This window comes from Procambarus clarkii, chromosome 31 (assembly GCF_040958095.1).
Source record: "Procambarus clarkii isolate CNS0578487 chromosome 31, FALCON_Pclarkii_2.0, whole genome shotgun sequence".
Taxonomy (NCBI): Eukaryota; Metazoa; Arthropoda; class Malacostraca; order Decapoda; family Cambaridae; genus Procambarus; species Procambarus clarkii.
The window spans coordinates 29,720,218-29,746,794 of NC_091180.1; the positions used below are offsets into that span (position 1 = coordinate 29,720,218).

Below are 26,577 nucleotides of genomic sequence, written 5' to 3' on the forward strand. Positions count from 1 at the left end.
TGCTACATATATATTCTCTGTAACAGCACACAGGACCTTTAACAAAATATTCAAACCGTTACAGGTGTCCAGGTTACCTGTACATGGATTACCAGTAAGTATCCACTATGCCAGTAGGAAAAATCTATGAGCCAATAGACCAACTGTCAAGAATACTGGACGCTACAGACTCACTCATACAAGATCTAAACAAGAGGTAGATCTCTAACCGAGTAATCCAAACCTGTACAAAAATACAGGCTGCAACAGATATACAAACCTGCAGGACCTGGAACACCAGGCAGGCTCCTGTAAGATAAGACGGAGGATCACACACGATCCCATACGAGGGAAGGGAACTATGAGGAGGAAGCGCAAAGTCATTACGACTATATAGCACTTGGAAGAGGGGTCAGGATAAGGATTTGGGATGGGACGGGGGAAAGGAATGGTGCCCAACCACTTGGACGGTCGGGGATTGAACGGGAGCAAGAGCCATTGGTCTTGTAGGACACAGATAAGTTGCAGAAGGTCCGGTGGGTAAGGGTGGCGCGCCTGGCTCAACTACCAAGGGGAAGAAAGAACTCAAAAGGAGAAGCTTTTATACAAACCAACTTTATTTAAATCATGTGATACATCACATTGACAGGGTAAAGTTTAAATAATAAGATTTATAGCAAGCCAGGTGATTTATGGTGGTGTTTAGGGAATGGCCATATAAACTCTTTGTTTATAACAAAATTTATAATTAAAAATTTAGCTAGAGGACATACACTAAAAGGCTTAAAAGTGTTTTAGGAGTAATTAATGGTAAAATTCAATTTTCTAATAAGTTTCTTCTTAATAACAGCGCATCCAACAAAATTTACATATGTAACTAGATAATAACAGATATAAGATCGTAGTCTATTGAAAGGACATATATATATATATATTTATTTTGTATTTATTTACTTATTTATTTATTTATTTATTTTGTAAAAATTATCTAAAATTATGGAGAGGACAGTAACCACATACAGTATACAGGACACAAGGAAAACTTTTATCAGTCATTAGAACAACACTAAACTTGTACAGGAAGGATAAGGATTTGTCTTTGTCCAACTTCTGCTTTACACAGATGAACACGAACAGAACACGGGAGGGATGCAAGAGGAGAAGGAAGAAGAGAATCAGAACAGGCAAAAAAGCAAACATGTACAGAAGTGCAGGAAGCATGAGGGCCACACACAGGGAGTCAGCAAACACGAGCACAACAACAACAACAACAGCAGCAGCACAGACTCGGCCTTCACACACACTCTTGTATACAACCCTTCCTCAGTCCTGCTCGTCCCAGCTGCGGCCAACCTCCAAGACGCATTCTTCACTTGTACTGGCTAGCTATAAACAATATTTTCTCGAAAATAAATGATTTATAATGGATATTAAAATTACGCATATTTGTTTTGTCTTGGGTTAGGTAAAGTGCTCCGGCAATTATTTGTTTGCTTCACCCAATTATTTGGGTGAAGCATTTAAGATGCAATTCCAGCCCAGAAAGAGAAGGAAGCGATGATCGAGAAAAGTCCTAAAGTAATTAGTGGTGAACAATGTGTGAAGTCTTTCTCACGGGATTTGGCAGCAGGATTTACGAGCATTAGGCCATTATGAGGAGGGGCTGCTTGTATGCTTCATGACACGATACCTCATGAAACTGAATGAGTGATGAACACTACAGAATATGAGGGCAATAGAATTTTCTCCTACAGTCTTAAAGCATCTTAATCAATATAACGATGTGACGTGAAAGCGGTGAAATATTTTTATCGTGTGCGGATGAGAGCAGAATTTTTGTTTTCAGTTATTATATATATATATTGAACACACAACGTTTTAAACTAAATAGGAAACTCTGAGAAGATCTAAGTGTGTTATAGTGGAAAGGATCAGAGATGAAGTGTAGAAAACATGAGAGAGAAAATAGGGTAATACAGACATTTTGTTCCAGACTAATATATTATGCCAAGACCGTTGCCTCTTCTGTGTGTATTATATATCACAAGAGCTAAAAGTCCTTAAAAAGCCGTTATTTCCTTTGGTATCATTTTGCTTATCTATATCTACTTTTAAATTATGAAAGTCTTTTTACAAAAATAATGAAGGTATTTTCTTATGCAAGGACTTTGGCACTGAAATTGAAGTGAAGATAAACATAAGCTAAGAGTTTGCCAACGTGGAGTGTCAGCAGTCCCACACATGATGCGTTATACACACGGCTTAGAAGAACAGTAGTAATCCACAACATTAAGTTAATATATTTTAGCGGAGAGTTTTGTGTTTTCTGGGTGTCTTTCCTGGACAACTGAAGCACTTCGGAAGACTTTATACACTGCCGGGAGTTTCCCATTTTTATTGTAAACTTCCTATTGCTTAAAAAAGAAACTGAAATATATTGTTTCAGAATGTAATTTTTTGGGGTAAGAATAACATATTTCGTTGAAAATGTTGCGTTTCTGAGGAAGAGTCCAGTAGCAGCAATTAGTAATATATGGAAATGATAAAAGATATGTGAATTACATCATCCCAGACTTGTAAATAAAAAACATTGTCTGATTGAGTTGTATTCATTACTTGAAAATGTTAAGATTGTTTCAGATTTTTATTTAGTTTCAAGAGACACATTTGGAAACAGATCTTCCGTCTCGTGATGTTTCGTTGTGTATAAAACTTGCAGTATAAAACATCGAGGGTACCGAGTCTCCAGCCACTAAGAGAGGGCGTAGCAAGTCAATTAGGAACACATGTGTTAACCTCTAGCATACTGGGAGGTTCGGGGGTGAGGAATTATTGCAGTCAGGGTTTGGGAGAAACAGCCCTATTCTAATATCTACAAGCTGGTTAGCTAATCTGAGATCTGCAAGAATCACTAAAAGCTTTGGATCTGCGAGATACTTGTAGGTACACGAGCAAGCCAACTGCCTTCAGGCGTACCTAACAGCTCTCTGGCAAACCACCAAATTCTTAACAGTTATCGGTAACTTTAGCGGGAAGACAATGACTATAATTAAATAAACTTAAATAGTTAGGAGGAAAATGTATATTATAAAAGTGAATCCCTGCCAGTACTTGAACCGTCAACTTATGAACTTGGTGATATATATATATGTATATATATATATATATATATATATATATATATATATATATATATATATATATATATATATATATATATATATATATATATATATATATATATATATATATATATATATATATATATGTAATAATTTTTATGGACTAGTAACGTATGTCAAAGACCTTGTGAAGTTTTCAAGAATAAAGTGTTATGTTTATGAATACTAATTAGACATTTATATTAGTAAAATATAATATGGTGAGTAGAGAGCGTCGAGGCTGTCAACTGTGATCCACTTGGGCTGTCATCACAGTCTCCTGACGCTAGACACACGTCTGTATCAGCTCATTGTAATTACTGGAACGTGCTGTCATCATGATGATTCATCATGGTACTAAACCTTCAATATGGAACTTGTTCTCTCTATGCTACATTTTTATACTAAAACAACTATTATAAATAAAATTATATTTTGTTTTATCTTCATCATCACGTCAGCATCAGTCGTCAGACCGGACTGTGAAATGCGACTGAAGAATAACGTCACATTACCTTTTGGATAATAAGTAACTAAAGTCAAAAGAGTAACGGAACATACTTCTGGCCATGACGCAAATATTAGTCTTTTTTAGAGTTAGAAACACGAATCTTTAGACACTTTTCTTTTAGATAATAGAGAGGATAACGGAACAAGAGTTGTATCATTTCTTGGTTGAAATAACAAGCAACACCGATTTTCCAATCAAATGCCCTATTTTAAACCATGTGATTACTTCAGAAGACTAACAGTGGCAAACATCATTCCGTGAGCCCAGAATTTCAGCGTCTCGGAGGGTAAATTTAATTTGCAGAGATCGTTTTCTGAGTGATCAGAGGAAATTCTCATCACTCCTAAGATTCGTGCCAATCACCGGATCAAAGGCTGCGTCAAATCAGCTCGTGGAAATACTATTCATTTCGACAGTTTCGAATATTATATTTAAAAAATTCGCACCATCTAATCCAACTCTTCAGTGGAAATATGGTGGCCGGAATACAGTCAGCGGTGATGGACAATCCACGACAACCTGTAAAACCTTACTTCGGACAATTAGAACTGAACTCGGCACTGTCTTCGAGGCAGAGACTAAGGGGTAAGACATATGTAAGATAATACACCTGATTATCACAAGTGGCTGGTGACTGTCAACTGATGACCGTCATTTGTCTGTTGGAAGTTGGAGGCCAGACAGTTATGGTTAGTCTCTCACAACATTTCATGATGAATTGTCGAGTGTCATAATGTAGTTGGGATCAATGCGTGTCTTTAAGTAGGACTGACTGTATTGTGACAGCCAGCTACTCCTATGAAGTTGTAAATGTGGGTTTAATTGAGAGTACTTCCCAACTTAATCCTATGCTGTTCTCGACATTAATTGTAGTCGATAACATTTATTCAATATTGATGATGTTAATTCACGTTACTCGACCATGTTTTGTCCCTTGAAGAGACAGAACGTAAGGGAGAGAATGTGAGAATGGGAGGAAGGGAGAGAAGTTGTTGTAATGGGAAGGAGAAATAATGGGAGGGAGGGAGAGAGACTTGGACCATCGGGCCTCATAACTGGAAGTCTTAGTCATATCGCACTATGAGCGTCCATAATAGAAAAGGATCCCAAAGAACCTTAACTGACACCCAACTGGGACTTTAAGTCTTGTCTGAGACTCAACTTTCAAAGTTATCACGTCAAAGACGATCAACCAGAGATTCGAGGAGGGTGCTTTCTGCAGAACTGTGTGAGAGCTCCACGCGGCATTTACTCACTTTATGATGTTTGAGTTAAAGGAGACTTTTTAACATGAAGGGGGAAGGGAGTTTTTGGTGAAGCCCAAGCTATACGCACCTTCTGAATTTCCCTTATGTCCTCCAAGAACCGGAAACCGAATTCGCTGGAAAGACGTTCGGAACTTCTTTAATGACTAATTAATAATTGAGAAGAGCAAGCTGGGTCACTTTGCTGGAAACCTTCACAGAAGCGTATTTCGTGTTCGCCAAAATATAACTGTATAGGCAAAGAATCATGATAGTGCGAATGGATAGAGAGAGAAATGACGATTAACAGCAATTTTGTTACACATAATTTTGTTAAACAGAAACGACAATATACGCTGTTGCTGCAAGAGCTTCACAACCTTGGGGCATCATAGAGCAAAGCTGATATAGTTTAAACAAGTTTGGCCGCTTAGTGACTAACGATTTTCGTAGTAACCTGAGTAACGAGGCCTCGTAGAGACTTGCCAACACCGATTGGCTTGAGGAGGAGCGTGATAACCTCTGGGGCACCTCCAACCTGGCATTTGTTAACGTATTTTGTAAGTTTCGACAAGAGATCTTACGCAGCGTCATAAAGTGTGGGGTTGAGCACTTGTCTGATGTGCTGGGTTATTCATCCCGTGAAAACGCTTTGTGACTCAAGTGAGAGTATTAAAGCGGCTTTGTAGACCTCGGATTCGCCAACAATTTATGGGTCTAATCTATAATGAGATATATATATGTGTATATATGTAATATATAATATATAATGTATGTGCATATGTGTGTGTGTGTGTGTGTATTCACCTAATTGTGCTTGCCGGGAATGAGCTTCGGCTCTTTGGTCCCGTGTATCATCCGTCAATCAACTGTTGTGCAGTTTCGGAGGATATTGGGCTCTATCAGCTGATTCATTTGTTTGAAACTGTGTATGGGGTCGGCCACCACCACCACATTAATTCCTAATGTATTCCAGTTGTTAGCTAATCTGACATGGAAACTGTTCCTTCTAATGTCTCTGTGGCTGATTTAAGTACTCAGTTTCTACCTGTGCCGCCTTATTAGTGTTAAATAATCTGTCTTCATCTATCCTATTCTTTTATCCCAAATTCCCATGAGAATCTTATATGTGGTGATTATGTCTCCCTTAACTTTTCTGTCTTCCAGCAACATGAGGTTCTGTTCCTGTAATCTTTCCTCGTAGCTCATACCCCTCAGCTCGGGTACTAGTATGGTGGTATACCTTTGAACCTTCTCCAATTTAGTCTTGTGCTTGAATAGATATGGACTTCAAAGGGAGCTACCTACTCCAGGATTGGTCTGACATATGTGGTATTAAATGTTCAAAATGATTCCTAACACGAGTTTCTAAATGCAGTTCTTATCTTGGCCAACCTACCATATGCCGCTGATGATATCCTCTTGATGTGGGTTTCAGGGGACAGGGCCTTGGTGGTATGAGCCTCCAAATCTTTCTCCATCATTTTTGAATGATTTAATCTTGCAAATAGTACCTGGTATCTGGTCTCCTGCTGCCTACACCTATCTCCATCACTTTACATTTGCTCGCGTTAAGCTCTAGTAGCTATCTGTTGGACCATTCCTTCAGTTTGTCCAGGTCTTCCTATAGACTCATGCTGCCCTCCTCCTGTCGTAATCTTTCTCTTACTTTTCGCATCAACAAACATTGAGAGAAATGAGTCTATACCCTCCTGAAAGGTCAATGATGTATATCAGTAAGAGGATAAGTCTAAGTACAGAACCCTGTTGGTCTCCGCTGGTGATATCACGCCATTCTGAGGCCTCACCCCTCACTGTAACTCTTTTTCTGCCTATTGCTTAGATACTCCGATTTTATAGGTTCGATTTTGGCTTTATTTGCTATGTTATTTTTGTATTGTCTCTACTTCTCTTCTCACACTGATACTAATTCCTGGTCCTCTGGTCCCTCCCTTTGCTCTCTGGTGTTCTGTTATCTCTATAGTTTTTTTAAGCCATTGTATTTAATTGCCTTGCTTCCTTACATAGCCCATTAAACCACGGATTAATTTTTTACTTCCCATTTTTTTTTTTTACTTTTGGGCCGGGGTAAAATTGTTTATTGAATCTTGATACTTTTGGGTCACATAATCCATCGTGTGTTGTCTTTGAACTTTACTCTGAATTCTGTTTTCCATGTTATTTCAATTAGGAATTTACTCATCTCCTCGTAGTTCCCTTTGGGTACGCCAGCCATTTGCTTTCATGTTCATTTTTTTTTAGGGGGGGGGGGGGAGCAGAGTACTCCTGACTCCACCAGATACTCAAATATCAGTACAATGTGGTCACTCATTCTCATGGAGGCTTCCAACTTAACTTTCCTTATATCCAACTCATTCAGGGTGAATATCAAATCAAGTCTAGCTGGTTCATCTTCTCCTCTCATTCTTGTGGCTCCCTTGACGTGATGGCTTAGAAAATGTCTTGTTGCCACGCCCAGTAGTTTAGCTCTTCCGGTGCCTGGTGCTCCATGTGGGATTCTGTTCTCACAGTCTATCCTCCCGTGGTTGAAGTCTCCCATGATTAACAGTCTGGATAAGTTACTGCGAGCTACAGAATCTGCTCTCTTATATTAATGGAATATTATTGGTAATGTGTGTACTTCCCTAGTTGTGCTTGCGGGGGTTGAGCTCTGGCTCTTTGGTCCCGCCTCTCAACTGGTGTATAGGTTTCTAAGCCAACTGGGCTCTATCATATCTACACTTGAAGCTGTGTATGGAGTCAGCATCCACCACATCACTTCCTAATGCATTCAATTTTTCTACACACACATGTGTGTGTGTGTGTGTGTGTGTGTGTGTGTGTGTGTGTGTGTGCGCGTGTGTGCGTGTGTACTCACCTATTTGTACTCGCCTATTTGTGCCTGCAGGATCGAGCTCTAGCTCTTGGATCCCGCTTTTCTAGCCGTTGATTGTCAAATGCAATGACTCCTGACCTCTTTCTCTACCATACTTGCTATTAAAGTTATGAATGGAGTTAGCCTCTACAATCTGCTCCTTTAGGTAATTCCATTTACTCACTACTCTCACGCTAAAAGAAAACTTTCTAACATCTCTAAGACACATCTGAGTTTCAAGCTTCCTTCCGTGCCCCCATTGTTCTATTGTTATTAATTATAAACATTTTCTCCTTTTCTTCCTTGTCAATTCGTATAAGTATTTTATACGTCTGTATCATGTCCCTCTCCCTCCCTCCTTCTTTCTGACGTCGTCAGGTTTAGTTCCTTCAGTTTGTCTTCGTACCTCTGCACCTTCCCGAGCTTCCTTATGTGTTTTTTTAAGATGGGGGTTCACGCCGGTGCGGCATACTCTAAGACTGACCTCACATAGGCGGTATTCAGTGATCTAAAAGCCTCCTTATTCAAATTTCTGAAGGATGTATATGTATGTTTTTACGTGTGAATGTATTTACAACAGCTGTATATACATGCATGCATGATAATATATTAATAAATATACAAGCATGACAAAGATTTTAAAATATAAAATGTATTTTCTAAGTGACTGAAGACTCGGAGAACATTTGTTCACAAATTGTTCATTTATATATACAGACACAGATTCTATAAATAACATTGTTAACTTTATAATATATATCTATATTTTTTTTTACAAACATGTACATGACAACCTTGTGTGAGTGAGCAAAACACTGGAATATTTACAATGAGGAGGGCAGTGCTTCCTTACAATGAGGAGGGTAATGCTCCCTAATAATGAGGGCATTGGTCCCTTATAATAAGTCAGTACTCCCTTACAATGAGAGCAGTGCCCCTAAGAATGGGGGCATTACTCCCTTACAATGAGGGGCAGTGCTCCTTTATAATGGGGCCAGTGCTCCCTTACAAACTAGAACAGTGCTCCTCTTATAATAAGGGCAATGCTTCCTTATAATGGGGGCAGTGCTCCCTTACAATGAGGTCAGTGCTCCCTTATTATGAGAGCAGTGCTCTGTTCTCATCTCAATCATTTCACCCAAAACATACACGCAGCCTATATAATTTGTTAACTAAATCTAATAAAAAAGAAATATATATATATATATATATATATATATATATATATATATATATATATATATATATATATATATATATATATATATATATATATATATATATATATATATATATATATATATATATATATATATATTGGTAGCAGTCTTTCCTGTAGACATATATTATTAAATATGACCGAAAAAGTAATATTAATAATTCTAACACGAATTTTCTCAATCTTTCGTACATTTCTTTTCACTGTTGGTGGTAATTCAAAAATCAATTCTCCAAAATTCATTTTTAAATAAAAATGAATTTTGGAGAATTGATTTTTGAATTACCACCAACAGTGAAAAGAAATGTACGAAAGATTGAGAAAATTCGTGTTAGAATTATTAATCTTACTTTTTCGGTCATATTTAATAATATATATATATATATATATATATATATATATATATATATATATATATATTATATATATATAATATATATATATATATATATATATATATATATATATATATATATATATATATATATATATATATATATATATATATATATTACAACAAGGTTAAAAAACCGCTGATCCAGGAATCCAGAAGAACCATAGTAAATATTAAAAGGTTAACAGTTCAGTTTAGCTTTGAAGAAGACAGTAGAAAGCCCTCAGCTGTTAAACTTTCAATTTTTCACTGTGATTATTCTGTTTATATATATATATATATATATATATATATATATATATATATATATATATATATATATATATATATATATATATATATATATATATAAATGTAAACAGTGAGATAATATTGTCTTTGAGGCAGGAACACGGGAAGATTTCTGTAGAATAATTAAAGTGTGTTACACCTGCCAACCTTCAACATTCTTTCAATGCACCACAATTACACTGACGACAGACAATCGAATTTAATTGATCAAATTTCATATTGCCTAAAATTAACACGCAAATGTCTTTAGTTGCACATATATATATTATCAATATTGTGATAGGATTTCATTATAACAATTACTTAAATTCAACAATTCTTGGCCCTGGAGAGACGCATCAGTATTACATTTTATAAATATATTCATTTTTTTTTAAGAATTGATATGCAGTATGTTTAAAATTTATTCATGACCGAGATACAAAGTAACTAACAATTATATTAGCTAAGACATGGCAGGTGTACATTGATTATTTTTATGAATAAATGAAAATATTGCAAATGAGAAGATTCTATTGATTGGATGAAACAGAATCATACCAGTCTCAAACAATAAACAAAATTAGTAAACAACATTACGTTCAAATTTACATACCCAAACAGCCAGGATTTCTTTATGGTAAAATGGCCACACGTTCTTCTGCAGCGATTGGTACTGTGACACCGTACAGGTCTCCTCCAGCTCCTTCAGATTAGGTGGATTGTACTTATAATATGCTTATTAAAGTTTAAACCACAAACGTTCTTTTAGATTCAAAGGTATAGCTTATGTTGGCCAGCCAAAAGCATTTATTTTCGCATCATTAATTATTTTTGCAGTTGCTCTGAAGGTGTGCTTTTGATCATTGCACTGTTAGACAATCCATATACGACCAGTGTTGAGTTATTAGCAGTGGAATCAGACTTTTGAATAGAATCTTTTTATTCTCTTTAGACTCCGTTCATCCCTCAATCTTAACAAGTGCACAAAAAGTTTGGTTTAGTATCGGGATTTAGTCCTTTAAACCGCGGGGAGGTTATTAAGACCACCCCGGTACCTTACAATACACTATTTAGTTCAAGACTATAGTGTATATTCATCGCGATGCTGAGTATTCATCTCAGTGTATATATCCAAGTGGCTAGTGTTCTTTCGACATATATATATACAAGGTGTGACTTAACTTGAGCAATGGTTTATTTCAACTTATCCTCCTTTTTATATAGTACTTTTGTAACAATGTGAATCATGGTACATACATTTACGTAATGGACAATTAGATAGTAGAATTTGGTACTATTCACTTTATAGAGTCCAGAGAAAAATAAATCTAAAAACAAACTTAAATATTCAAAGGACTAATATAGCACAAATATATACTATATTAGGCCTCAGCTAGCGTATATTTGGCCTAGGAAGGTTAGGTTAAGTTAAGTTTACTCTCCAACATCGATACAAAAACTTTTCCGGTTTGTCCAAACTCAGTAGTACCGATTTCCACTTTCTAACTGCCTTTTACGTCAATGTTTGAACGATGGTTCTAATCGTTACTATAAATACAACCTAGACAGCAGGATGGGCTGTATATTTACACAAAATTTTATTCAATATATATGAGAGTCATCCAGTAATGATAACCAAGTTATTAATTTTTGAATACCTTTATGCAATAATTACTGAATGTATACTTGCAATGCCCTAAAATGACAAATTTTACTTAAAAATTACATAAATTACCCCCATCTTTGACACAAAAATATTACAAGGCGATGTTGGTTACCGCTATGAAATCTGGGTTGGTTCAAGTTTTGTATTATATATCATGTTACTACTCGGTGATGGAACGGCTCGATGGTAATGTCCATACTCAGGGATGTGGCTCGCCTTTCTTGAGACCACACCCTGGTTTTGGCCTCACCCTTGCAATTTAAAACAGAGAAATCCCTATAAAGCTTCATCAAGGGACTTTTTGAACTCGTCTAAGAGTCGCAGAGGTCCTAAATTTCCTTAATGAAGACAGGAAATGGTTGACCTCTAATGACCATATATTAATGACCTAATGATATATATATATATATATATATATATATATATATATATATATATATATATATATATATATATATATATATATATATATATATATATATATATATGGCCATAACTGAAAAGTGTGAGTAAACTCCGTAATCATTTAGATTCTTAATCAAATGTGAAGGATCGTAGCTTCCACTTGACTAAGTTCAGAAAGAATGGTTTACAAGGCTGAGGTAACTGAACCCTTCTGAAGTCCCTGAGTGAGTCCAGCTCGGAGTTCGACCGTGAATATGGTAAGGTGTAGTGAGTCATAATACAATTAGCGTTTATTCTTTTGTTAATTAAAGATGCAGTTTTAAATATATAAGCCATTTCTTGTGTTATCATTAATGAAATTACTCGATATTTGTGACGTTTGAATCCAAATTCCCAAATCCGATACGGCCGTTACAAGTTAAATTTAACAGTGTGGTATTATCAGGAGAACTGGACTATGTGTCTGGTCACATATGGTGAACTGGACTATGTGTCTGGTCACATATGGTGAACTGGACTATGTGTCTGGTCACATATGGTGAACTGGTCTATGTGTCTGGTCACATATGGTGAACTGGACTATGTGTCTGGTCACATATGGTGAACTGGACTATGTGTCTGGTCACATATGGTGAACTGGACTATGTGTCTGGTCACATATGGTGAACTGGACTATGTGTCTGGTCACATATGGTGAACTGGACTATGTGTCTGGTCACATATGGTGAACTGGACTATGTGTCTGGTCACATATGGTGAACTATAAAGCGCCTTATGTTTCATATTTTATGTATTCTCTCAATACCAAATCGCCCATGAAGTTACTCAGTCTTTTGTAGTTATCAACGGAAATAATCTATGTGCATTGATTGAGCATTGCAATTACATTATATTTTGGTAGTCATCAGTCAAATTAACGTGCTTTTCATAGTCAGAAATATAATTAGACCATCTGTATGTTTTCACAAAAGTAATCACTCTCTTCATTTGACGGCTGCTATAAAATATTTCATTATGACTTTTCCAATGGGATTACAACATCCACATTGTGCCACCCGTATCATCATTAATTACAGCTTCTCTAATGGAGTCAACTCATAATTGTTTGAGATACTGATTTAAAATACTATTTATCAGTCCCTTTACATTACGATAGGCAGCTGCCCTCGTATCTACATACAAAAAAAATCGGTTCAGTCACTCTTCCTGAAACACGTAGAGCGTTAGAGCAAGAATAGGTTTGTTGTTTTCAAGTAAGCGTTTGCGTAGTGGATTCGTCAAAGCTTTGGCGTGCATCCGCTGGAGTTACATTTGCTCAACACGTAGAGGTTTAGAAGCAAGACGGTAGACGAGAGCCCGTAAGACTATTGACTCCATTACTAAGACTGCTGTAAGTGTGGAAAAACAACGATTATTAAAATAATTGCGGACGCTCGATTGCCTTGTGGTATGTGTGAATGACTTTCGCGTTTAAGTGAAAGTTAAGAATGGTAGCATAAAGAAAAAATGGCGGCCGATGAAATGAACATTTTAAAGAAAATAAAAATTCAATTAAATAAAAATTAACACTCAACCATGAGTGTTTGTCTTATCGCTAGGATTTGTTTTTTAATTTATATATATATATATATATATATATATATATATATATATATATATATATATATATATATATATATACATATATATATATATATATATATATATATATATATATATATATATATATATATATATATATATATATATATATATATATATATATATATATATAAATTGAACTACGGCACCTACAGTACCCATAACAGGAAGGTGATAAAAGATAAAAGATTACTAAACTGTAACGAGCTGACCTTCAGCCTACCCAGCACACCGGTAAGGCAGCCAGCAGGGGAAGTAATACCCAACATCCAGATCATATGGTCACAAAGTTTCTTCCTGTATGTGCTTGCAAGGAAGATATTCTAGGCACGCAGGATTATTCCTCGACTATCTCAGAGAACGACAATATTGATAAAGGGTTATCAGCTCGCCTTGTCCTGCGGTTACTATACATTCGTAACAAATGAAAAACGTGATGATTATAATTAAAGAAGACGGAAGAGGTAGAGATGTGAAGAACTTACAAAAATAAATAAAATTAAATCTAGCGTCTAATACTGTTCTTTCAGTAATTTTGAGCATTTTTGATTATTAACAACACACAAGAAAACGCAGTGCCGGCCTGTTGCACGTTGTCCGGTAAACTGCGCTCTCAACTGCGATGTTGCAGTACATCTCTCACATCACACTTCTCACACAAACTTCTCCACGCGAGTGTGTGAAACTCCCTCACACAGAGAGATACCAGTCTTTGTTCATGTTCACCAGTGAACGATATTCCCTTGAATTACTTTTAGACTTTCCCTAAAACATACTCTCCGTCAGTGTCAGTGGCTGAATTGTGTATAGTTTAACACTGCAGGAAACTGGCGGGAATAGTGTTCAGAAGTGTGTTGTACTTAATGACCCACTGTAGCTGCTTTAAGTGTTCCTTCTTCGGACCATTCGTGTTCCGGCACTATAGTTCCTAATTCCAGTTTATCAGTTCTTTCGCCTAGTGCATACTTACCATGTAATCAATATATATATATATATATATATATATATATATATATATATATATATATATATATATATATATATATATATATATATATATATATATATATATATATATATCATTTCACCCTCAGTGTCTGTACACATTCCAAACAGTTTATATAAAACACCTTTATACCATCTATAACTAGGTGCCATTATTCTTCGGGTCCCATGAGATCTTGGCGACGACGTTGCGCGATTTTGGACAGCTGGATGTCTATAGGCAGAGTTGTGTCGTAGAGAGACGGCGCCCTGAAGATGATACCACACGTCCCCAGGACACAAGCTACCATAAAGATCCATAGAAAGAGACGGTCCAAAACCATCGCCACGTACCTCCAGTCGTCCTCGATCTGTAAATTTAATACAATAATTTACTTTGCTGAGTTGACGAAACGTAAATGAAGTGAAGAAAATGAATTAGTTGGACCCTGTACAGGTGGCCAACATATGGAATGCACTGAAAGAAGTAGTCTTGGGAGCAACAACTTCAAGACCAGATTTGACTATGATATCAAACTTCCCGATAGTTAAATTATAACGCACCAGGTACAACAGGGCTCGTAACTAGGGGAATAAGAAACTAGAGATCACACCCCGTAAGCACTAATAACACCACCACCTTTCCCACTCATAACACCACCACCTTTCCCACTCATAACACCACCACCCTTCCCGCTCATAACACCACCACCCTTCCCACACATAACACCACCACCCTTACTACCATTTTTACCCGCAATATAACACCAATTCGCGCTATAAAACACCTCATTTCACGGCTGCTCCTGCCACCCAGTTCCCTATCACGCAGGACGGCTTCACTCCGCTCAAAGGGAAGACGGATAGCCAGTCTGATATCCCGGGCGGCTGTGATGCCCTACTGGACCACTTCTCTCTCATTCATCACTTCTTTTTCTTGGCTCATTGGCTGCGAATCAGAAATATGGAGAATGGTTCAGTGTAAGAGTTGTATAGCATGAGGCTTCAGTGTGAGACCGATACAGTGTGAGAACGATACAGTGTGAGGCTTCATTGTGAGAACGATGCAGCGTGCGGCCCGTCCTCCAAAGACCTAAAAGTGATTCCATGCACCCGCTGTTTATGAATGAAAAACGGTTTACACAGGACTCTCACCTGATTTCGTTCGAACACTTCCGGAACAAGTGCTTCACTGACGAATTTTGTTCGAACCACAACGTTATTAAGCCTTCATCCACATACTACAAATACAAGTAATCGCCAACAGAACCCAAGCACCTAACCTAACCTATGCCTATATATGCATAATATGCTAATATATTATAATATTAATTTGTATTTGATAAAATTCTCGTTTTGACTGAACAGCATGTAAAAGCTTATGAATACGTCTGTGGGGTCGACCGCTGGATGTAATGGATTTGAGTCGAGGACAGGTTGCAGCGTGAGAACTGTACTGCGTGCCTCTGTATCCCTTTCCTCTACCGCCCAAAGGATTAGTATGGGGTGCATAATAATAGCACTAAACTAAAAAACTCATGCATCGTTTAAGGAGCAGAAATAAGAAGAAGCGAGATGGAACGACTCTATTGCAACTGTCGACCAGCAATTGAAAGATGGTGCCCAGAAGTTGAAGCTCACACTGCAAGCATATATTGGTGACGTGAGGATACACTCTTGAGCTGGCCCAGGCTTATATAACTCTTCAAGAACCTCAGTATAAATGCGTGAACCCCATCAATTCACCGGTCTGACCAGCTTTGTGGTCTTGGAGTTGATTGGCGCGTCCACGGACCCCATCCCCAGATCTCTAGTATCATCTATTGCTACAGATAATGGTTCCAAAGAGCCTCCACTTTCGGGCTCACCATGCCATCTGCCCGTACGCACTGGGGCCGGAATGCTCACGAGAGCGTGCCTCTGCCCGTGCGCGCTGGGGCCGGACTGCCCATGAGTGTGCCCTCTGCCCGTGTGCGCTGGGGCCGGAATGCCCATGAGAGCGTACCCTCTGCCCGTGCGCACTGGGGCCGGACTGCCTATGAGAGTGTGCCCTCTGCCCGTGTGCGCTGGGGCCGGACTGCCCGTGAGAGCATGTCCTCTGCTCGAGCGCTGGGGCCGGACTGCCCATGAGAGCATGTCCTCTGCTCGAGCGCTGGGGCCGGACTGCCCGTGAGAGCATGTCCTCTGCTCGAGCGCTGGGGCCGGACTGCCCATGAGAGCATGTCCTCTGCTCGAGCGCTGGGGCCGGACTGCCCATGAGAGCATGTCCTCTGCTCGAGCGCTGGGGCCAGACTGCCCGTGAGAGCATGTCCTCTGCTCGAGCGCTGGGGCCGGACTGCCCGTGAGAGCATGTCCTCTGCTCGAGCGCTGGGGCCGGACTGCCCGTGAGAGCATGTCCTCTGCTCGAGCGCTGGGGCCGGACTGCCCATGAGAGTGTGTCCTCTGCCCCTGCGCACTGGGACCAGATAACTTATTTCATTGATTCCCAGCCTCAGTTTGAGGCCACTCGGAGATCAACAACATACGTAAACACGAATGGCTCCATATAACAGCCTCATAACTCCTGCGGGAAGCAGTTCATGGAGGCCTAGTGCTTCGTACCCTGATAAATCTTTGTGGAATCATGGGAGTTTGTACTTGTTGATGAACCTCGCATGTCATCAGTTATGAACTGGGAATCAGTTAAGTAAAAAAATCCCCTCAGCCCCGATTTGCTAGACTATTGATATTTAATATGTTTATTCATTATTATACACAACTGTAAACCTATAGATAAGCAAATAATTAATTTTGACTATGTTAATTTAATGTTCCTCATTAACTGACAAATTAGTCGATAAAATTATCCGACACTTAGGATTGGCTAATTTTATTTTCGTAGGGAGAATTGTGGCGGAGGAACCAGATCCAGTGATTACGGGTTAATTGAAATTACGGAATTAAAACGTAATGAATATGAGAAAAATGAGAGATAATTAAAGGTGATCAATTTATATTAGAGGCCTCATAGGGGGGGGGGGGTGTAAATGTATGGGTTCCTCCATATGCAATATGTTTTTATGTATATCTCTTTGAATGTGTGTTGATGTATATGTGGGAGTTCGTACTCATCTAGTTGTATTAGCAAGGGATGAACTACAGCTCATGGGTTCCACCTCTCAACTCCTAATAGATGGATGTTAAGGTTCTAGAGCCTATTGAACTTTGCTATATCAACATATATATTTGTGTATAAAATCTGCCTCGACCACTTCACTCAGCGCATTCCATTTGGACACTATCCTAACGCTGAGAGAATACAAATATATACGACGCCTGTGGCTCATTGGGTGTACATTTGCGTTCCCTTTTTCGTGTACTATCGAAGCGAAATATTGTGTTCTGTCTATTACTCTTATATATTTTATGTGGAAATCATGTCTCCTATTTCTTCTCTTTTCCAGTGACGTGAGGTTTAACTCCTTTAGTCTTTCCTTGTAACTCATACCTCAGAGCTATTGTACTAGTCTAGTGGTATACTTCTCAACTCTCTCCAGTTTCGTTTTGTGTTTAAAGAAATAAAGACTCCACGATAATGCCGCATATTTGTGAATAGGTCTGATATAAATGGTATAAAAGATACTAAACAACTCTGTGTAAGTTCCTAAAGACGGTTCTTGTATTAACCAACGTTCAATATAAATATGAGGATATTTTTTGTCGCCTTTTGATGACAAGTTCGATATATGATTAACCCTTCAAATCTCTTTGTTCGATTCCTGCAAGATTTCCTCTCCCATGTGATTCCGAACTGCTGCTCCTCTTATCTATAGTTTCTTGCAATTTTCCATCGTATTTATTCACCTCATAATGTTTGCATCATAAGCGATCATGGAGAGGAGGGTAAGTATCCACTCAGGGAGATCGTAGTCAAGGATTAAGAAAAGGATTGACCCATTACTGAGCCTTGTGTAACGTCACAGATACTTCCTGCTACTCTTACGTCTCACTCTCAACATCTCGTAAATGGCAAAACAGATAATTTTACCAAGTGTTACCTATTCAGTCATAAGCCAATATCCAGACTTTTTAAACGTATCTGGCCAAAAATGCGCCTGTCTTCCTCAGCACCTCTTCATAACTGGATTATATAGAGTCCCATTATATGCTTCAGTAACTGAAATAGATAAAAAGTTCCTACTATGCTTTCGTAACTGGAGTAGATAAATAGGCTGTATGCCTATTTATCTACTCCAGTAGATAAATACCTCTATGCTTCCGTAACAGTAGATCCAGAGTCCCTTCCATGCTTCTATGATTCACATGCTTGAAGACTTGCTTATAAATGTGCCCATGCTTTACTTCTTGTAACATATATTATTTTAAATAATAAACTATGGAAATATCGACGTGAACGAAACCAAAATCACATTAATGATGTTAATGGAAATGTTTTCTCTTTGTCGGGGTCAGGAGTGTTGTTAGGCTTATCGAAGGCCGTCTAGACCAAGGACTGATCTCATATATATGATAATAATAACACAAATATATTGATAACAATATAGCATATTATAATAATTAAAATAGAAAATAATAAAGTGTGATAACATCAACAAACCGGAGGGCACTAGTCTCTCCATCCTGGTAACAGGCTACTCACCTCTCCGAAAGAGTCGACGTTACGCATGTGCTGCGCTATGTACTCGATGCTCCTGAAGGTCCGGTGGTCTTGGTAAGGGCGGGGCTCCTCCAGCTCCGCCACGAATGCGGCCTCGTGAACGTGAACTTGAGAATGACACTCAGGAGCTGGAAGGGCCAGATGGTCGTCCCCGTATCTGTCACGGTCGTACGGAGAAGGAGGGATCGCTGGGATGTCGTACGGGTGGTCCTCGAAGGGAAACTTGTCGAATCCGTCGCTCGAAGGTGTGAAAGAAGTGTCCCCTGCGGCAGTAATTTCATCGGGGCCTTCTTCGTCTTTCTGAGGCCTCTCAACCCACAAAAATTTTGGCAACATCTCAATGAAAATCTTACGCACCCATGGGGCCATTCTGTGCGTTGACGGGGACCTAAAATTGACGTTGAGGACTCCTATGGTCACCATGACAGACAGGGTTACTAGAATCATGGTGAAGAGCAGGTATTTCCCCAACAGCGGCACGGCTAGAGACGTTGGCGGAATAATCTCCGCCAACAGTAGGAAGAACACTGTGAGGGAGAGCAATATTGAAATACAGAGGGACACCTTCTCGCCAGAGTCTGACGGCAGGTAGAACACCAGTACGGAGAGGAAGGAGATCCCTACGCAGGGGATGATGAGATTGACGGTGTAAAAAAGCGTTTTCCGCCGCATGGTGATATTGAAATAGATATCTGGATAGGGCTCTTGGCAGCACGGATAGAATCGTTCGTTCCTGAGGGCGGGCACTTTGAGGATATCCCATTCGACGGAGATGTAGTAGTCGTTGAGATCTATACCCGGGTCTACTAAATTACTGCCTCGCTGTTGGTGCAGATGTTGCAGGTCAACCTGTGGGGCGAAACACTGGAGTTAGAAACACAGAATCACTTGTCTTTAGAAAATTAAACATATCCACTTGGAGCTACAAAGTGTATATAGTTTTGTGTCATTGGATGATATGTGTGACAGGAGCGATGTTAATATTGTGGATGAAACCTGATAAAATACGGGTGGAACTGGGTGAATTTAATCCAGAGTTACTATTCAAACTACATTTTTACTAATAAAATTACAATTTAAAACTTTCTAGCAATGGGGAAAGATTTGTATTCCACACTTATGGAATTAAAAAATTCATGTGATTATAGCGAAGAGTGGCAAGAGTGCCTTGGGATTTCTCAAGGATTGGGATCCAGGTTCATTGACGTCACCAATGACCCAAGGGCTGCCAGTTTTTTGTTTCAGCGTCTCAGTGTGGCGATCCAAAGGGGAAATGCCTGGTGCATCCTCGGTTCCTGTCCGGAAGCGGACGAGCTTCAAGAGATCCATAACCTTTAATCACTTTTTGTATCAACCAATGTATATCTTGTAACCTTTAAATATATAATAAAGTAAAAAAAAAAAAAACATACAAGGAAGGGGGTGGTAGGAGAAAAGCACACAGAAACAGTATTGGAGGGGACCTTAACATTCCCTCTAATGCGTTATGTGTGGTTTCCTCCGAGGCTAAGGGTCCCCCTTCTTCCAGCCAGAGGTGGTACTCCCTTCCCTATTTTCTTATATATATATATATATATATATATATATATATATATATATATATATATATATATATATATATATATATATATATATATATATATATATATATATATTTTTTTTTTTTTTTAACAAAAGGGAAGGGAGTACCACCTCTGGCTGGAAGAAGGGGGACCCATAGCCTTGGAGGAAACCACACATAACGCACTGGAGGGAATGTAGGTCCCCCTCCAATACAGTTTCTGTGTGCTTTTCTCCTACCACCCCCTTCCCTTTTTTTTTTTTCCTTTATTGTGTATTTAAAGGTTACAAAACATACAAGACAAATGCCTAAAGGTTATGGATCTCTTGAAGCTCCTCCGCTTCTGGACAGGAACCGAGGACGCAGCAGGCATTTCCCCTCTGGATCGCCACACTTAGACGCTGAAACAAAAAACTGGAAGCCCTTGGGTCTCTGGTAACGTCAATGAGCTTGGAACCCAATTCCTTGAGAAATCCCAAGGCACTCTTGCCCCAGGGGCCATGCGTCTCAGACGCTATGGGAACAAAGAGGTATTGACCTTCCAGTCGCCTGTACTTGAGTGATTTAGCTGTTTCCCTGTGGTTGGCCGCCCCACCTGCTTGATCAGCTCCGAAGTGTACATAGGTGTCAGCCAGGGTGGATACACATGTGTAGTCCCACACCAACTGTCTACCCTCCTTCCATGAGTATTTGGTGATGCCATCAGGGCGAAGTGCGGGGAAATCCGGGTTTTGGACCCCTAGGATGCGAGGTTCTCTCTCCGCTGGGCACCTAGCTGAGACGAGGCTTCTCTTGATGATGTCATTGACCTCATTGTGTCTTGCATGCCAGCCCTTTGTGCTTCCGCAATGCAACCCATGCAGTCCGTATATATATATATATATATATATATATATATATATATATATATATATATATATATATATATATATATATATATATATATATATAATATGGGTGTGTGTGTAAATCATGAAGAAATTAACAAGTGATGAACAATGTGACAATGGCACACCACGAAGGAAGAATTAAGACAGGATATTACTTAAGTACTTTCGTATTTAATAATACATCTTCAGAAGGATCTCCTTCTGAAGATGTATTATTAAATAAGCAAGTATTTAAGGAATACTTCCCCGTCCTTCTCTGAATATGTTTGTCTCTAGTTTTTTCTCTTTCAAGGCGAGGGGAGGATTCGAACGGGAGGAGGTGAGGTTTTTTCTGTTAGTGGTGTTTGTTCTATTTAGGAGGAATGGGTAGAACGAGAACGTGAGCTGGAGACGTTTACAGCATCGAAAGCTGATATTATTCTCTCTCTCTCTCTCTCTCTCTCTCTCTCTCTCTCTCTCTCTCTCTCTCTCTCTCTCTCTCTCTCTCTCTCTCTCTCTCTCTCTCTCTCTCTCTCATTCTCTCTCTCTCTCTCTCTCTCTCTCTCTCTCTCTCTCTCTCTCTCTCTCTCTCTCTCTCTCTCTCTCTCTCTCTCTCTCTCTCTCTTTCGTATGTGTGTCAATTTATTTATAAATAGATCAGTCGACCCTTTTAGAGTAAATCACTGGATACACATCTTGTGAGGTTATATATTTATGTAATATTTTCACTTATAGTGTAAGTACTTAAATATATTCGTAATAGCAGTGTAAATAGTTCCGTATATAGTTTCTAGCAATAAACATATTTTCACATATGTCTAAGTAGATTGAGTCTCCCATGATCTTACACATACGTCCCCGTCTCCTCGTGGCAAACACACACGTTCTCCCCCCGTCTCCTGCCTCCAAACACACACACACACACACACACACACACACACACACACACACACACACACACACACACACACACACACACACACAACTCATCTTAAAGAAGCTGGACCTGATGTTGCATGAAAGGAAAATAAAGAGATGAGACATACCAGACAAAGTGGAAGAGAAGGGAATGTTTAGTGTGGATACCAATAGAAAGAGAGGCAAGGACAGAAAAGAAATAGATATGTGAAGAAACGTGTGAATCAGACATGAAGGGATTATGATATAAGTCGCTCGCCATTGCATTAGATGAACGGTGGTTAGAAAGGAGAGCCCAAGAGATGAAGCTCGATCTTGCAGACACAAATAGGTAACTACAAGACTTTTACCAATGCCACTCGAAGCCAAGAAATATGTGACCCTTAGTGCATGAACTCAAATAAAACTTTTCATTAACTCTCTACAAACTCTTTCCAAGGGGCAAATATTGTGGTGGGGTGGAGAAAAGAAGGTCAGCGGCGGCCGGGACCTTTTTATCTGCCTCCTGCAGCCTCCACAGTACGAAAACAGAGGACAAAGGTGTATTGTTTCTATTTGAAATAGGAAAACAGTGCTAATTTCTTAGCCTTTGCTATCTGTGAGTTTATTTCGTTTGTGGGTGCATTTAATATTTGTTTTTGTATATCTATAGAATTGAGCTATTAGCTCTTGGATCCCACCATTTTAACCGTCGGGTTTCTATTGGAAAATGGATCTAATTTCAAACTATTATCCTATTACATACATATTTCTCTATCACGCATACACAGCGGAAGCGAAATACGAAAACACTAATAAATTATTATTTCCCTGGTTTAAAATAATTTGCACACGAATAAACACACACACACACACACACACACACACACACACACACACACACATACACACACACACACACACACACACACACACACACACACACACACACACACACACACACACACACACACACACATACACACACACACACACACACACACACACACACACAGATACACACACACACACACACACACACACACACACACACACACACACACACACACACACACACACACACACACACACACACACACACACATACACACACACCTCAGTGTGAGGAGAGAAGCATAAAAACAGTTGAAAATGACATCGCAAGTAAAGCCATGACCAAACCAAAACTGCTTCTTAGCCACATCAGGAGGAAAACAGCAGTGAAGGAACAAGTAATGAAACTGAAAAAAGTGGAGAACTATCATACACAGAGAATTACAAGGCGTGTGAAGAACCCAAAATGAGATTCCCTGATTTCTTCACAATAGTGATGAGAAGTCCTTGTACTGAGAGAGGAGGCGATAAACCAACGAACCTTGGAAGAATTGAAGTTTATCAGACATGAGGTCAAAAGGAAGCTAGTGGAGCTGGATATAAGAAAAGTTGTTAGGCCTGATCCCGCCAAACACACACCGAAACTACGACGTTGGTACAACGTTCGAACAAGTTTTAACACCTCCTAACCAGATATAACAATCAATATAGCAAGTTGTAACAACGTTATAATACGTCATAAACACGTTAAGCCAAGATGTAACAACTTTATTTCAAGTTGTAACAAGCGGAAAATAGAGACAGTTTCGGTTTGTGTTTCCAGGGATAGCATCTCATCATCGATAATAAAAGAGGGTGCAAAAGCACTGTGTGTCTCACTCTATGGTGTATGACAGGTCACAAGAAACATGAGACCTATTGGAAAGCTGGAAGACGACTAATGTAGTCCAAATATACAAAAAAGGGTGACAGGCAAGAGGTACTGAACTACAGGACTCTTTCCCTAACTTATATACTATGCAAGGTGAAGGAGAAGATCATGAAGACAAAGTTCATAGAAAATCTGGAGAGAAAGAACTTCGTAACAACACCAGCATGGGTTCATGGATGGTAAATCGTGCCTCACAGGTTTAATAGAATTCTATAACCAGGCGACAAAAAAATAGGCAAGGAAGTGGAGGATGGACAGACTACATTTTCTTGCACGGCCAGAAAGCCTTTGATACAGTACCCAATAAGAGGCAGGTACAGACATAGGAGAAACAGGTACGGTGCTACAGTATCTAATCAACAGAAAACAGGGAGCTACTCACAAATCACCAAATCGTTTAACAACAGGTACCAAGTCATTACTGGGTGAACAGAGGCTACAATTAAGGATTGGCGCCAAGTCAATCCTCCCAGGCCAGAATACGAACCCAGGTCAAAGTGCTCGCAAAGCACCGGGCGAGTGCTTTATCACTGCGCCACGGGGAATGCAAGAAAGTTGCAGCCTCATCCGCAGTTGAGAAGCGGAACCAAGGAGCCCAAGCTCAACCCCAGCAAGTACAACTAGTTGAGTACACACACACACACGGTTCTCAAGCGGAGAGCGCTCGAAGGTCGTAATCATAAGGACCTGTGTCCGATTCCCGGCCGAAACAGAAACAAATGAGTAGAGTTTCTTTCACCTGATGTACCTCTTCACCTAACAATAAATAGGTACCTGGGAGTTAGACAGCTGCTATGAGGTACATTCTTAGAGTTGTGTGAGTGAGATAAATATGTATAGTAGATATGATAGAGGAAAAACAGATCGGGAGTCAGTACATATGATAACCGTCGATCAGACAGGCGGGGTCCAAGAGCTAACATCTCGCTTCTGCAGGAACAAATAGTAAATACACAAACACACACGCCACACTGCCCACGTGATGCACATACCCATTCACCCTCTTACACAACCCGGGAGGATTGACTGGAAACGACTCGAAAATTGTTAGACACCTGTTCAACCAGCAGTAATTAGGGACCTGGGAGTAGAACCGTGTTCCAGGGAGCGGAAAGCTCTCAGCCTGCCAACAGGAGGCAGAAGGCGTCAACTCCTGTTTGCACCTATGTAAAAAAAAAGAGAGAGGGATAGAGCGAAAGAGATACAATAAAAGTCAGAGAGAGAGGGAGAAGGAGGGAGACAAAGACAGAGAGAGAGAGAGAGAGAGAGAGAGAGAGAGAGAGAGAGAGAGAGAGAGAGAGAGAGAGAGAGAGAGAGAGAGAGAGAGAGAGAGAGAGAGAGAGAGAGACAGAGAGAGAGACAGAGACAGAGAGAGAGAGATAGAGAGACAGAGACAGAGAGAGAGAGACAGAGAGAGAGAGAATATGACCCAGGCATATACCTGAAGGCACGGTGGGGCGGAAACAGGGTCGGAAATTAGTTATGTTATCGTGGGTGCGGGGCCTTACTGGAGACGGAACCTGGTCCCCTACCACCGCTGGCCTCCCTCCCCTTCCTTCCCGTTTTTACCCTGTTGTTGCTACTGTTACTGCGTTGTTGCTGCTGTTGGTGCGTTGTTGGTGCGTTGTTGGTGCTGTTGGTGCGTTGTTGCTGTTATTGGTGAGTTGTTGCTGTTGTTGGTGTGTTGTTTCTACTGTTGGTGCGTTGTTTCTACTGTTGGTGCGTTGTTTCTACTGTTGGTGCGTTGTTTCTACTGTTGGTTCGTTGTTTCTACTGTTGGTGTGTTGTTGCTGCTGTTGGTGCGTTGATTCTACTGTTGGTACGTTGATTCTACTGTTGGTCCGTTGTTTTTACTGTTGGTCCGTTGTTTCTACTGTTGGTCCGTTGTTTTTACTGTTGGTCCGTTGTTTCTACTGTTGGTCCGTTGTTTTTACTGTTGGTCCGTTGTTTCTACTGTTGGTCCGTTGTTTCTACTGTTGGTCCGTTGTTTCTACTGTTGGTCCGTTGTTTCTACTGTTGGTCCGTTGTTTCTACTGTTGGTCCGTTGTTTTTACTGTTGGTCCGTTGTTTTTGTAGCTTTTGGGAATTTAATAGTCTCATTAAATGCAAGTGATTATTTACTAATAACAATATAACATAAGTCAAATCCTCCAATAACTAGTAGGTAAATATATATAATTTATATAGATAAAAATTTCCGGCAATATTTTAATGTTTTACCGATAATATTCGCCCCCAGAAAATAGTAATATTTTTGTGAAGTGTTGGATGAAAAATGAAAAAGTTTTTCATTTAATGAAAAACTCAGGAGAAAAGTGAGGACATTACTGGAATTATGTAGTTATACGGCGCTGGGGACAACGACTCTCTTGAAGTCTGGCAAGAGAACAGGCCACCTGATCATGACAAAGCGGAAGACAAACTTATTTGGGATAAAGTTGTAGCAGACTCTGAACGTATGTGCATTGTTGGAGAC

The 26,577-nt window shown here is 39.4% G+C and overlaps 1 protein-coding gene across 2 annotated transcripts in view; it reads right to left on the reverse strand.

Annotated features, from left to right (window-relative positions):
• Window positions 1–11,816: 11,816 nt before the first annotated feature.
• The window catches only part of LOC123758959 (acetylcholine receptor subunit alpha-like 1), a 287,958-nt gene continuing 273,197 nt past the window's right edge, over window positions 11,817–26,577 (reverse strand). The window contains exons 5-7 of one of the 2 annotated variants that reach the window (XM_069334665.1): window positions 18,992–19,858; window positions 14,507–14,723; window positions 11,817–13,115 (exon numbers count right to left, since the gene is read on the reverse strand). In XM_069334665.1, coding sequence (XP_069190766.1) covers window positions 14,526–14,723; window positions 18,992–19,858 — 1,065 coding nt within the window. In that variant the 3' untranslated portion in view covers window positions 11,817–13,115; window positions 14,507–14,525. Of the gene's footprint in view, window positions 13,116–14,452; window positions 14,724–18,991; window positions 19,859–26,577 lie in introns of those variants that run through there. The other variant, XM_069334664.1, reaches the window with a different exon arrangement.